This window comes from Oculina patagonica, chromosome 7, assembly GCF_052425735.1.
Source record: "Oculina patagonica isolate OP01 chromosome 7, crgOcupat, whole genome shotgun sequence".
Taxonomy (NCBI): Eukaryota; Metazoa; Cnidaria; class Anthozoa; order Scleractinia; family Oculinidae; genus Oculina; species Oculina patagonica.
In genome coordinates this window covers 6,980,726-6,995,554 of record NC_135764.1, presented here as the reverse complement: position 1 = coordinate 6,995,554, position 14,829 = coordinate 6,980,726, and the positions used below count along the sequence as shown (strand labels likewise).

At 37.4% G+C, this 14,829-nt stretch overlaps 1 protein-coding gene across 1 annotated transcript; it reads left to right on the top strand.

Annotated features, from left to right (window-relative positions):
- Window positions 1–327: 327 nt before the first annotated feature.
- On the top strand, window positions 328–14,553 carry LOC144661424 (uncharacterized). The gene is made up of 7 exons (XM_078522184.1): window positions 328–522; window positions 1,710–1,836; window positions 6,459–6,595; window positions 8,920–9,016; window positions 10,288–10,361; window positions 10,959–11,085; window positions 12,805–14,553. The coding sequence occupies exons 1-7, from the start codon at window positions 344–346 to the stop codon at window positions 12,877–12,879; spliced, it is 816 nt and encodes a 271-aa protein (XP_078378310.1). The 5' UTR covers window positions 328–343; the 3' UTR covers window positions 12,880–14,553.
- The last annotated feature ends 276 nt before the right edge of the window (window positions 14,554–14,829 follow it).

The window sequence follows — 14,829 nt, the reverse complement described above, 5'->3', positions numbered from 1 at the left end:
TTTTATTTGTTTTGTTTGTAACAAAAAAAAAAAAAAATAAAAAAATAAAAATTTTTTTTTTTTTTTTTTTTCTTTTTTGTTTCAGAAATGTGGGGAAAAAAAAAAAAAAAAAAAAAAAAAATAAATAAAAAAAAAAAAAAAAATTTTTTAAAAAAAATATATTTTTTAAAAAGCAAAGAGGACAAAAAAAGCCGGGGGAGGGAAGGGGGGGAAAAAAAAAAGAAAAAAAAAAGGGAAATTTTTTGAAAATATAGATAATTTTTAAAAATTTAAAAAAATAGATATATCGAAAATTTGGTATAGAGTATCGGCCCATCCTTATCGACAAGGCCAGTGCAAGAAAATGGTTGCTAAACACTTGCGGGAAAACTATTGCTATTGGATTTACATTATTGTTGTTTATACCCCGACTGTGGTGCAGACATTAAGCAAATGCACCAAAGTAGATGTGTGTAAATGCTCGACTGATGAAGGAACTATTGATTTGACGAGTTTGGCTGCTACAGGAAGCGATGTGCCCAGGTATATATGCCGGTAGTTTCTATTGCATCCGAGTGCCTTAAACCTGAAATCCTGTTTCGCACATTTCCTTTAATCAAATCATAGCATGATAGTTCGGGACAGGGCGCTTATTTATTTTTTTAAGAAACAACAAAATGTTCGAAACAAAACTTTCATAAATATTAAAAATATAAACTAACAATAACAGGAACTGTAACAGTAACAAATTTTTAGAAGTTCAGTTACTTGAAAAAGTATTGTTCGTTTTAGCAGTAAATACATACATATACGGTATGCTGAATGTTCATGAGTTCATCTATTCGACGCCGATGACTTCAGTACGGGCAATTATCCACAATAGGGGCGCTTATTAGAATAGGGGCGCTTATTAAAATTGGGGCGCTTATTAGAATGGGGGCGCTTATTGGAATAGGGGCGCTAATGGACAAAAACACATTCAAAGGGGGGCGCTTATTTGGAAGGGGGCGCTTATTGGAAGGAGGGCGCTAAATCGAATCATTATGGTACACCTGTATTTGATTTAACAAGCTCACAGAGCTTAGAACTTAGCCTGGAAGTCGGCTGTGTACAACTAGTTTTTGCATGAAAGGCACAGTGCAGCACAGTGAAACATGAAAGATCTCTTTCTTTGTAGAGGTTTTAAAAAGTATGCATTCACGATACATAGTACATCACTTTTATTTACCCTTTGATTTGAAGAGTAGCTTATACAGCTAATACTTCCATGCATTTCAACAGTACGCACAGTACAATTAATGGGAAAAGACCAGACCACAACACCAGGAACTCCATGCCCTACCCTTTACAATAAGTGTATGGGTTCTTTTATGTCCCCTGCTGACTGGGCCTATATGGTTTATCGTCCTTATCTGAGAAGACTAGAATATCTAATCATTTGCAGATGTCATTGCAAAGGCAGGATATTCTCCTCAGTTATTTTAAGATCCTGAGTGTTGGTCCAGTCTAGGACTCAAACCCGAGACCTCCTGCGCGGTAGTCTGGCACTTTTCTAACTGAGGTAACTGGTCAACAGTTGCCTTACAATCACTTATTTGCATTGGGCAAAGGTGATGACACCAGAAGTGGAACAAAGGACAACATTTGTCATGTCCAGTTTTGACAATCGCAGTCATCACTGCGTAAACATGGGATCTTTGGAATGATATGGTTTTTCTTGTGTCTTCAAGGTTCAAGAATGTAACTGTTAAAGGAGGAGAGAAACTACATTTAAAAGTTAGCTGGAATCCTTGTAACAAGTGGAGCCAAGCAGATATACCAGGAGTCACCCAAAAAAATACATGCACAGACATAGCTGTAAGTTTATTTTTACAAAGTTCTGTGAATTATTCATTAGGACTTCAGGACGGACAAAAGGTGTAATTCATTAGGTATTCAGTAATTTTTATACACATGTGCAATGGAGCTGAAGAATTATCAAGGGACACCCTGTACTACCTGGTATCCAAGCAACTAAATGCGGAACTTGCCAAGCAAGCATCCAGTTTTAAACCTGTTTTAAATAACTTTGTCCCGCTCTGCCTCACGTTTCATAAACGTTGCGAATCGTTTCGATAACTTTATAACTAACACAACAATATTCCATGGGTCCTGACGAAAGATTAATATCTCTATACTCTCGTAATATCCTGTTTTGATTTCACTTTCTTTGATTTTTCTTCTTGCTGCGAAGTTATTGAATCATCGAATGATAAAATCTGGTCGGCGTGTGTTGACACTCGCTACCGGTAGATCAAAAAAAAAAACAATCGCTCGCAAAAAATGTAAAAAGCATACTCGGTGCATCATTTTAAAATTATTTTCGTTCCTTGACTACAGAGTTTTTCACTGTTACGGCTTTGTAAACTTTGTTTAAGCGGAGATTTAATTCTTGCTGCGACTTTAGTGAAAGATCGGAAGATAAAATCTGATCGGCGCGTGTTGATTCGACCGGCTGAATTGGACCGGCTGGATCAAACAAAAAAATTCCGCTCACAAAAATATTGCAACATATTATTATAAACTGGCGCATCGATTCAATCTAAATTGTGAATTGTTTTATTAACTATTAATAGAGGTTTTGCTGTTTTTAACGTCTTCGTAAACTTGTAGAAGCGGAAACTTTAAACCTTGTGAAATCATGCTAGCTATGTCGAAGCTTTGTCGGCCCGTGAAACAAACAAAACCTTTTGTTGTATTCTTTCGCCATCATAACCAATGTGATTTCGAAGAATGCCGTTGCCTCATTCTTCCAAACTACCAGTCAACTTTTTTCGAAACTAGAAAGCTTCAGCTCTATTCAGACTTATATATCGCTTCTGAGCAATCGAGTCAGTTTAGAGTCGGTTTTCGAAAACCGGTTCTCACGAATACGCCAGTCGTTAGGCTCATAAATATGCACGAACCCCACCTGAGTGGGGTTCATGCATATTTAATGAATTACACACTTTGTCCGTCCCGAAGCTGTCATGTACAGTTGTTTTGCATTGTTCATAACCATGGTCAGTACACATAGCCATGGTACCATAATGTTCGGAAGTTAGATCCTGTTTACTATTAAAAATAGTTAAAATAATAATAATAATAATAATAATAATAATAATAGTAACAATAATGGTAATGGTAATCGTCATAATAATAAAAATTATTATTATTATTATTATTATTATTATTATTAATAATTGTTGCGTTGTGTGTTTGTTTGTCAGCCGGGCCCCATAGGGGTTAACTAGTTATTACTCATTAGTATGCTAGTATTCATGTTAAATTGGGAGACTTAAAGCTGATTTCCAGTCCGTACTGCGCAGACTCGGGGTTTGTTTTCGTTTTTGTTTTGAATTCGTTGAAACGTTACACTTCGGTGACAGCATACATGAAGTTTTTTAGTCCGCCATTACAGTTCGTTTCGTTCAAGAATTTCCGATGAGCTGAAACGTCGGTTTGAAATAGCGTCAAGGTTCCTCTACTCGTTATTATTTGTTCTGCAAGGATTATATATCTGGCGTTAATTATGAAGAAAAAGGTAAGTTTGTCGCGTAATTTTTAGTTTTGCTTGTAAACATTCCTTCATGTGGGCTCACATAAACATTGCAGCCGAGATTGCGCAGTACGGACTGGAATTCATCTTTAAGTATTGACGTTTTTGGCTAGTTAACAGTTTTTTGCTAGTCATTCGAATAGTAGACATCGTATCGTTTCCTTTTTTCGATATTCATTTACTCAATCGGAGTCGTTGTAACACAAAATTAATTGGTCCTTCGAGCCAGATTAAAATGCTCTAATGTTTGTCGATGTTGGATGACCGACAAAGACGGAGTCGCTGACGGAGAAAACATGTCTGTTGGAATCAAGAAGGCAGATGACATCCAGTCATGGACATCGCAACAAATTGAGTATCTTCATCAAAGGAGAGCAGCTTTCAAAGGAGTGATGACAAAAAACACCAAGAAAGCCAAGAATATCACTGCCAGGAATGGCAGTAGAACAGCTATTTGATGCATAAAGGAACGTGTGTCTTAAGCATTCCAAAACGCTTATCAAACAACACAAGATATTATTGCCTTGCAAGGTGATAATGTACATCGGTGAGTTGAAGCGGAAGAGTGGTTGGATCAATTACGCAGCGAATTCAAGGATATCGTCAACACAATTGACGAGTTCTTAGAACATCGTGCAGATGAATCTCCATCAGTTTTTGATTGAGCGATGTTAACGACTAACCCAGTCAGCCTTTTGAGGTATCTGATGGTTCGCTAGCCTCCAGTGCAGAAGAGAAGCTTGCAAAGGTGGAGATAGCTGCTTCAAAGGCGAAACAAGAGAAAAAAAAGATTGAAAGAAGAATTGAAATTACAAGAAAAAGCAGCGCAAATTAAGATTCAAAGAAGAAGACAAGGTCGAACGATTGAAGATGGAAGCCAAATTATTGTCAAAATGTGCGGGTTCCAAAGTAAAGAAATCTGAGAAACCTTCTCAAAAAGATAGCAAGAGGACCTCTGATTCGGAGGAAACAGAGAGCTAAGAAGACAAAGAATTCAATTTGAAAGATGTTGACAAAATGTTTGAAGGAATTAAAAACCCGCATTGACCGTGTTCAGCGAAGACAAAATCTTTTATCATGATTGGAAAGCACAGTTTGAAATATTTGTGGATCAGATGAAAGTTCCAGCTAAAACCAAAAATTAAAAAATTCCCCATTTGGCAAACTTCTTCGAGTTGTTGAGTGCTTGGGCTACACACCTACCGGTAGATAATATCAAACTGCCTTGGCGAAATTAAACTTGACCAGAAATACAGAGGAGTAAAGCAATTGATGCAATGTCATCTCGAGGCCATCTTATGGGCTTCACTGGTTGAAGAATTTTTTTTTTCACCGGTTGAAGAAGCTAATCTAAAAGAGTTAGAGATTTTTTCAGATTGATTAACTGACATTGTGGCTAAGCTTGAGGATAATGACCAGCATCAGGAGCTAATTGGAGTTTCTGTGTTTTACATAGTAGTGCAACAAAAGATACCAGAGTCCCTTCTTGTTTCATACCAAGAGTGGTTACACAGAGAACCTAGCCAGCCAGCCAGCCCGCCAAATTATTAGTCCTGCAATTAAAACCTACTGGGAAAAAGTATCACAAATTTTCTGGGTTTTGTTTGCTGTCTATATTCTTTTTATTTCTGTTGTTTAAGTTACTTTCCTGGGAGAACAATCATAGTAAAATTTTGTTTCATTTAAGCTTTTTGGTGCGTAGGTTAATTACAAATAATTATATATTTTGGCGACCAAAATTTTCCATTGGCAACTTAACCTTAAAAGTTAGTCGCCAAATGGCCACTAAGGAAAAAAGTTAACTTGGAGGGTTAAATTACTTCACGATACTTCACTTATAGTAGACTGATACTCCATCAACACTTCACTTAGACTCCATAGCTGCGATATTTTTTGTCGTGATACCAGTATTAATACAGTATTTGAACAAAATTAATATCGCAGTATTGTGAAACATAATCATTAACGTTCTGAAAGTTTTACAGTTTTTAATGACCCCTTACCCCCAAGCCCTTTACATTGTAAACTGTAGCCATTATTTTTATTAAACAGAAGAACAAGAAAGTTCAATTCTTGCTTTGCTTCTTATCACCTATTCTTCAAGATGCAATATAAACATATGCATAGTTCCAATTAGTTGTCAACTACAAGGTGGAAAAAACTGAGTTGCAGCCACAGTTTAGTAAAAAATTAATTATGCCACTCGTTAGATGAATATAATAATGTATCATATTGTGGCGCCTGTATTGAGATATATGTATCATTCTTTCAGCCCTAATTATAAATATTTAAAAAAAAAGATTTCAGTAGTGTTTCTGACTTAAAGATTAATTCCAGTCCGTACTGCGCAATCTCGGCTGCAATGTTTATGTGAGCCCACACGAAGGAATGTTTACAAGCAAAACTAAAAATTCCGCGACAAACTTACCTTTTTCTTCATAATTAACGCCAGATATCCTTGCAGAACAAATAATAACGAGTAGAGGAACCTTGACGCTATTTCAAACCGACGTTTCAGCTCATCGGAAATTCTTGAACGAAACGGACTGTAATGGCGGACTAAAAAACTTCATGTATGCTGTCACCGAAGTGTAACGTTTCAACGAATGCAAAACAAAAATGAAAACAAATCCCGAGTCTGCGCAGTACGGACTGGAAATCAGCTTTAAGATCTTGAGAAAATCAGCCTTGTTTGTAGCCTCTAGATAATGCCAAAATTGTTGCTATGGTAATCTAGATCTCTACTGCTTGGAAAGCAGTGGAATATTAGACCATAACTGTACATTTAGTGTTTCCCGGTCAGTGGGCCTCTTTAGGCATGCTGGAAGATTTGACACTTTAATGAAGTGTATGTATGTGTACATGAATGTGCCACTTAATAATTTTCTGATTTGATTGACAGGTTTGCTATAATGTGGCTAGATTTGTGCTTGCTGACATTGGTGAACAGGAGACGGCAGATTTTAGCTATAGTTCAACAAGTGGAACTTGTGTTTTGTCCTTTAAAGGAAAGGCAATCCCTGGGGGAACAGAGTCAAGGTTTGACATTTCTTCCATTTTTATTTATTTATTAATATATTACATGGAGGTTAGCCTACAATGTGGGGCATTGATGTTGGGACACTTAGCACAAGTCTGGGCCAGATGAACGATCAGGGCTGCCATATACATGTATGTTTGTCAACATTGCTTGGGGGGAGGGGGGTTAAGAAATGAACAAGAACCGTGGCAAAACCATTTTTTGACGTACAAAAAGGTTATTTGGTATGATTAAGAGATCGCCTCCATAAGTGTCCCAAGTATTTTTGACCTCCATTGTAGAGTCATTGCTAAGGACCGTTTTTCTATTCCGCCGCTTGACTAGCCTGCACAGCAAGCATTCTGTGTGAATGAAGTGTTTTCCCTGTTTTTGCTGCACAGAATTTAGGGTGTGGTTGAGTGTTCAGTTAAGAGACAGGTCTCAGATAAGTGGCTCAATAAGGATGCTACCTGACCTAGCAAAGGTATTAAACTCCTTTGCACTTTCAGCTGCTTTTGTTTGACAAGAAAAACATACTAAGTGTTAAAGATACCTTTCGCTACTGCGTCGACATGTTTGCCTTTCACATAACTACTGGAATATTTATTAGTCATTTGAGACATTATATACCTTGAGCTCTAGCTTAGCGATAATTATTATCGTCTCGAGATTGTGTTGTACATAATACCATTGTAAAGGAGTATTAAAAAGCTTGGAATGTTCAGTTATCCATCCTGTTTGTCGTATCATATAATAATATTTGAAGTCTACCGTGGTGTTGTGAACGGACTATAACACTGAATGCACTACCAGCCAACCCCCTTTTTTATTTTCAACTTAGGGATGAAACAATATAAATTTCCTAATTCTTTCTGTGTTGTATTGAAGGTTTTTAGGCAAAATGAGTTAATTCAGGTTGCTTGAATTAAAACATAATTGAAGGGCTCGCTGCAAAAAGGGCAGTAGTGATTTTTGCTTAACATTGCCAAAATAACTCGAAAATTCACATGCGGGTTTGTTTACATAAGTGAAACATTGTAATGAATTTATTTTCACCGTCGTTTGCTCCATATCTGAGAAAAAGCATGTGCAAAAAACTAGGTTTTTCCAGTCGGCATCTTAAGTTAGCGTCCTTGTTTGAATGGAACAAAGAAACTTCTAAAAACGCCAAGCGTTTTGCATATGTTATTTCTTTAAAACAAAGCAAAAACCAGGAGAAATACAGTACAATGTTTCACATTCATAAAAACAAGCCCACATGCGAAATGCCGAGTTGTTTTGTCATATGTTCATTTTGAGCCAAAATCACTTCCCACCCTTTTTGCAGCGAGCCCTTCAATTATATATACCTACCTTCCTGCCAACCTACCTACCAGTTGAAATTTAAAAAAATAATCGACTTTATTAGTTTTACAAGGGTTACACTTAAGAATGCCGGTCTCTAAGAATCAGACAATCTAGCGGCAGGGGAACCGCTAAGGAGAAAAACCGCTAAAAACAAAAACACATGCGCAGCAAAAAAATCAACACCGAACGAAAAGCGCAAATCAAAAAAAGACGTACGCCACCGGCCCAAAGGGGAGGCGGGGAGACCAAAGCAAAAAAAAAACAGGGGGAACAAGGCGGGGGGGGGGGCGGGCTAAAGGAAAGACGCGGCGAACGAAAACCGACCGAGACGGACCCGCGAAGGAAGACAAAAGGGCGGGACGGAGGCTTGGGGGGGATTGTCTAGGAGAGGGAGGTAATGTGGAAGGATTGGGAGGTGAATACTATTGGGTTGGATATTTTTAATTTCTATTTATTGTTTTTAGTGTAGGTAGGGTCGGGCTCTCAATGTGTCTTTGCGCTCAATACGATTACGGATTTTTGTTATTTGCATTTTTCTTTAAAATAAAAGGATATCGGAATATAAGTGATTAAGTATAGCCTATCTAACATAAAAGTATGAAAGAAATCGAAGCCATCCTCTTCAATGTTGATTCTAGCGACCGGCATTCTTAATAGTCTCGCGACTGACAAACATGTGGCCCTCAGATTCCTGATTGAATTGGAATAAAGAACCCTTGAAGCAAGGACAAGATCCAACAATGAACTCAACCCACATATAATGCTGGGTCCGGGAATCAAACTCAGGCCACATTGGTGAGAGGCGAGTGCCCTCACCACTGCGCCATCCCTTTTCCCCCGCTCCTACCTACCTACCCACCTACCTTAACCAACCTACCTACCTACCAACTTACCAAATTATGCAATTTATTTACCTTCCTACATACTTGCCAGCCCACCTACCTTCCAAGCTACAACTACTAATTTGCATTTGCATTGCTGTTTCTTTTCTCACCAGCTCATCAACTGATGTTATTTTGCAATGTGACCCGCACGAAGAGGGCAAATTAGAGTCTGTCACTGATCCAATTCAACAAGACGACCTCTTTCAAATGGTAAGTTCCTCAGGGTGATCCACTTATTCTGTGACAGGTATTTCAATCATAAAGAAATCAACCAGTTCTGCAAGGTCAAACCTTTCTTGAAGGTAAACTACTGGACAGTCCAGGGCTGTGCCCTAGCAGGGCCGGGTGCCACAGGCGACTTACTTTTGCCTTTGGGCGACTTAGATAACTTTGCTATCATAAAAGCTTTTAAGAGCTGGGTATCCAAGATTTGTTACATAAGAGCCTTCGGGCACCCTGCAATTATTCCAAGAGCACAGCTTTGCAGTCCTTCCTGAGTATCAGTGAAGTCAGAAGATGTGGCTCAGACTTTAAGAAGAGTCCTTCTTAGCCATTATGTATTCAATTGCATACTCAGAAGCAATTGGTTGCAATTTTAAGTGCCTGCAAAAAATTAATAGGTTCTTGCAAGTGAGACTGAGAAGTTGTATTTCTAGTCAGTGTTGGCAATCGTTCGCATTTGCTTAAAAAAATGTATGTAAGAGCTGTATTGGAAATACGATAAACTGTGAAGGAGATTTGTTTCCAGAATTGAAATCCCTCTCACCAGTGATCTTAAATCTAAAATAACAAAATATTTGTTGCGAAGAACCATTTATTCACCGTGGTTGTGCTCAAGGATTTAAAATGTAAAATTTTGGCTTTCCTTTGTATACTTTAAAAGGTTTTCTGTGCTTGCTGCCCAAGCATTAAAGTGATCAACATTGCAAAATCTCTCATGCCCAGCTCTTGCGCAGTATGATAAAATATACTTTAAGAGTTTCCCAGTTTATACCAATAGCAAACAGCTGCAGTGGAAACGAGTTGAGAGGGACCCTTTAACAAACATTCAGACAAGTATTTTTGCAACAAGCACAAAGCCCCAAAGAGACTTTTACCATGCATTCCTCCAAGTGTAGCCTCCTTCGCAGATGTTCTTTGGGCTTGTCACATTTTTGAGTCCAAAGAATGTCTGCGAAAGAGGCTATCCCAGGTGGTTAAAATGTCTCTTAACCTCTCATTAATAGCAATTTAGCAATAACCATTGCATTCTGGGAAAATCTGCATTGTAGTTTTTGGGTGCAAAGATTAATTTTTTAGCTTGCCTTAATTTTAAGCGCAAGCTGTAAACTAACCAAAATTTAGTCATTTTAAATTCACTTGCCTGGAAATTTTTTTTCACAAGCAAGATTAATCAATTATTTTTATATTAATTAATCAATCTGAAAACCAATGTAACCTACAACATAGCCTAATAAATTTTTAAATTTCTTTGTTTTCAGCCATTGACTCTACGTTCCAAGTATGCTTGTCCAGTAAAATCTGGGTTGAGCACAGGAAGCATCCTAATTATAGTGTGAGTGGAATGTTCATTTGACTGACAGCATGAACTTTAACTAGTCTTAAGAGACTAACTGAACAGTATCTGCCGTCTTGTGCTAATTTTACCTCAGCTCAAGAAATCTCTGAGATTTAATCGGAAAACATTTCATACTGATGATAAAGTCAACTCTCTCTTAACAGACACCTGTATAAGACGAACACCTCTTTGAGACAGACACCTGGTGTTGGTCCCATCTGTGCCATTTTTTATTCATTTCCCTAAGACAGACAGTTGGAGCTGGTCTCGACGGTGTCCATCTTAAAGAGAATTAACTGTATTGGCTCTTACAAAAGCAAAAACATGAACTTGGTTTGCCTGAAAAACCCTTTCATACTTTTTATTGGTTTGTGAAACGCAACGTTAGGACTGTTGGGGAATTCTTGGCCCTCAGTCTTTTCTGTATAAACCCTGCTATGTGTGGTCCAGACTGTTGAGGCCTCAGGGCAATATTTTTTCAGTACGGCCCTCCTGCTTGGTTAATGATACGTATTTTTCAAGTCAAGTTGCCAAATAATACTTGTGTTTAATTATCATAAAAACAAATATATAATTAATTTTTTTTTTTTGCAGTTTTATTTCCTTGCTAGTTGTGTACCTTGTAGCTGGAATTCTTTTCAATAAGTTTCATAAAGGAGCTACTGGAAAAGAAGTTATTCCTAATGTTAGCTTTTGGGCTGACTTTCCTTTACTTGTAAAGGTGTGTACATATATTATGTTGAGAAGTTGTAAGTTGTCTAATGCAGCCATACATGTACAGTGTAGATAGTGTAACCAATCCAGTAAATTCCAATGTTCTGTTAAGCAACCCCCTAAATTAGATCTCTTGTGAAAACCCCAGGGGGGGTACTCCGACTTGTAAATGACGGGGATGATTGAAGGATTTTTTTGGGTTTGAAATTTTCGATTACGGGATTTTTTTGGGTTGGAAAATCTGGCAAGTAATTTTTTGGCTGACTTGATTAATATAGGGGATTTTTTTGGTTTTAAAAAACGAACTAAAGTGCCCTGGCACGGCCTTGGCGTTTTTATGGTATGATGAATAAACAAACACGAGCATTCAATTTTTATGGTTTTCTTTGCGTTAGATTACTGCCCCTCCTGGCAATTTAGGGGTAATTTGACAAGGGATTTTTTTGGGGGGTTATTTTTTGGCAAGGGATTTTTTTGGGTCCTGAGTTTTGCCTCCATTCGATCATCCCCGTCATTTACAAGCCGGAGTACCCCCCTGGGGTGAAAACACACCATATGTACAATCATGTAAAAAATGCTCCATCCAAAATAGAGTGGACTGGTTAAGTGGCTTATTGCATGACTTTTAAAAAGGTAAACCATTAAATAAGACGAGCCAGACTATCTGAACATGTTCTTCGTCGAGGGTGCCAAATTTCGGGATGTAATAAACAATGAATTGGAAAGAGATATTGATAATAACTGAAATAAGTACAGCTCTTTTGTTCATTAACCCAGATCTTGAAAATTTCCGCTGAACCTAGTACAATGTATGTCTTCATTGTAAAATTTGTGAGGAATGCTGTCCTTTTGATGCTAAGTTAAAATGACAGCTTTCAAAGCACCCATGCTGTGTTTTGATTGCAGTGTCTGACATTTACAGACTGCTGACTGCAGACTAAGAGAATATATCGTGTTAGCATAACCATTTTTGAGAGCTAAACGTAAACAGGAAACCATTTGAAGTGCCATTCAGGCTATTACCGGAGGGTAGCAAAGGGTTTATGCATGACACATGAAAATTGCGAAAATTTGATTGTGACGCATGAAAATAGGGCAAAAGTTAGACCATGATGAGTGAAAATAGCTTAAAAAGACATGTGATTAGTGAATTCTGCTGTTTCAAGTTAATGTGACACGTGAATTTGTTTAAAATTTGTGCGTGAAACGGTGTCGGAGACTTCATGTTCCGTGACAGTACAGTGACAGATGTTAAAAGTAGGTCTAGACTTCATGAGACAATGAACACTTTTACTAGTAGAATTGATTGACTTTTTCTGATTATCGCCTAGCAACAACCAATCATATTTAATGTACTAGCATAAAATCAAGCGTCCTCTTTTCCATGTTTTAGAGTAGCTCTTGCACAACTGTTGTAACGAGTGAATACGATTAAAAGTGAGCCAAGTGATTAAACGCAATCGACTCTACTGATTGTCTTAGTTAGTTCGTTGACCTGAAAACCCTAGTGAACGGGGCAAAGTTCTCAACAACGGGATCACGACCCACCCTTTGCTACCCTCTTACCGGAGTGAATAGTAGGCTAACCAGAGTGAAAGTCTGCAAACTTGTCTGCATTCTGCAAATGTCAGACAGCATTTTGTTTGCAGGGAAATACCTGAGGGGTTTATTTTATGAAGTTCTCAGAACGCAGTTAGACCCACATTATATTTCTCTTCCATTGCAGGATGGCGCAGTCTTTTCATATCAATGCTGCAAGAACATTTGTTCTAGAAAACGGAGCTCATATGAGTCAATATAAAAGACATGATTATTATAATGATTATGACAATAGCCTCAGTCTCTTTTTGCATGCTGAATCTCTTTTTTTAAGTTGAGAGATATCCGAATTTTAACCCAAAACATTTCATGTGATAAAGTAGGTACATGCCATAATTTAGGGACAGCGTCTCCCACACTTAGCTTAATTTCTGTTGTATTTGAAGTAAAAGAAGGGGAAAAAAGATGATATTATAATAAGTACCTAACTGAACAGAAGTTGAACCAGGTCCAAACAGCATCATCAGTGCATTGGCTGCCAGTTTATCAAATTTTTAAGTACAATGTGTTATACTATTACTAGAGTATTACTTACATTATGTTATTTTATTGAGTACTAGAGCTATTCTGTCTAACCAGTATGATTCTTAGTTTACCAAAGTGCTATTCAGGCTTATCTCTGGGAATAATAACAAGAGTGCTAAATACTACTTCTTCCTTTGGAGCTTGGGAGATGCAACAGCTCTACAACCCTCCAAGTTAAGTCCATTTTAGTCGCCATGGCGACTAGAATTTTGGTGCTGGTGACTAAATTGGAACGGAAGTCGCAAGCCTCAGGCGACTAAAATTGAGAAGAAGGATTGAAAGTGTGAGCTTAATTTAGCAACTAAAATTTTTAACTGGCAACCAAACTTGACCAGTGAGTGGCGGGGGGGGCAACTGGTGGCAAAGTGGCCACTAAGGAAAAAAATAAACTTTGAGGGTTGCTCTAATGGCTTCTTTTAGTAGGTGTCATACCCTCCAGAGATCTGTACATGTGTACTGTTTCTCATTCGGTTGTTTCTTGGTTTTCTGTTTTGTGTATTTTTTACCACCCAATCAGACACGGCACTCTGAGATCTCTGTGGAACTATGTATTCAGTGTGGAATTTTTGGGGCTAAATATCAGATGTCTATTGAGCGGGAGGAGGATTGGACATTCAAAAAAGAACTTTGTTTGTAATCAGGCTATTAAGTGAGCCCAAATAATTATTTAATATTTTTTTGTTACCAAATTTGCACCAGTCCCTGATTTTCCTGGGAGATTCAAACAAATTTACAAGATAAAAAAAAAAGAGAAATTATATATCGTAGATGGTAACATATCTTTGTATGCAATTTTTTGCTATTTCACGATCGACCCATTGGTCTCATCCATCACATTAATCTAAAATAATCCAATCAACTGACATAGACCAAAGTTATTTTATGCCTAATGAACCTGTTTTAAACTAGGTTTGATTTTTAACTTGTATTTATGTGGTTACATTTTTATACTAAAAATTGTATACAGATATATTCTGGAAAAAAGAATACCATCTTGAAAAAATAATTGTATGATGTTTTATAGACGAAAAGAAATTTATTACTTAATGTAAGAATTAAAAAATAAAAATAAGACTAAAAAGTTCTCTTCACTTGTATGACGTTTTATTTGTAAACAAATTATAGACGGTAGAAATTTATTACTTAATGTAAAAATTTTAAAGAATAAAAAAAAGACTAAAAGTTCACTTCACTTGATTTGGTTTATGAGTGTTTAATACAGAAATAGTGAGTCAGGGTATATTTTTTTAAATTTTTACCCTGTTCCCACCGCAACAATGTGTGAGACATGCTGTGAAATCAATAATTTGACCGTAGGACCCTCAGTTAACTATTAAACGTATTAAATCTTCTTCCCTCCTTGGTTTGTTTTAGCTTGAGTCCTGGCGCCCTATAACTTAGTTGGACTGAGATGGGTCGGGAAAGTAAGGGATCTAAGAAGGGCTAGGAAGGGCCTCCCAAGATGGCATTCCCTTGTTCCCAACAAAATTTAAAGGTTTTTCTTCGATTTTTGTGTTCCCTGTTCCCTAAAATATGCTTTAGTTCCTGTGTTCCCAGTTTTACTTTCCATGTTTTCCTTAGACCCCTGGGGGGCTCGCTAGGCGCTTGCAGTTCCAGGGAAACATCC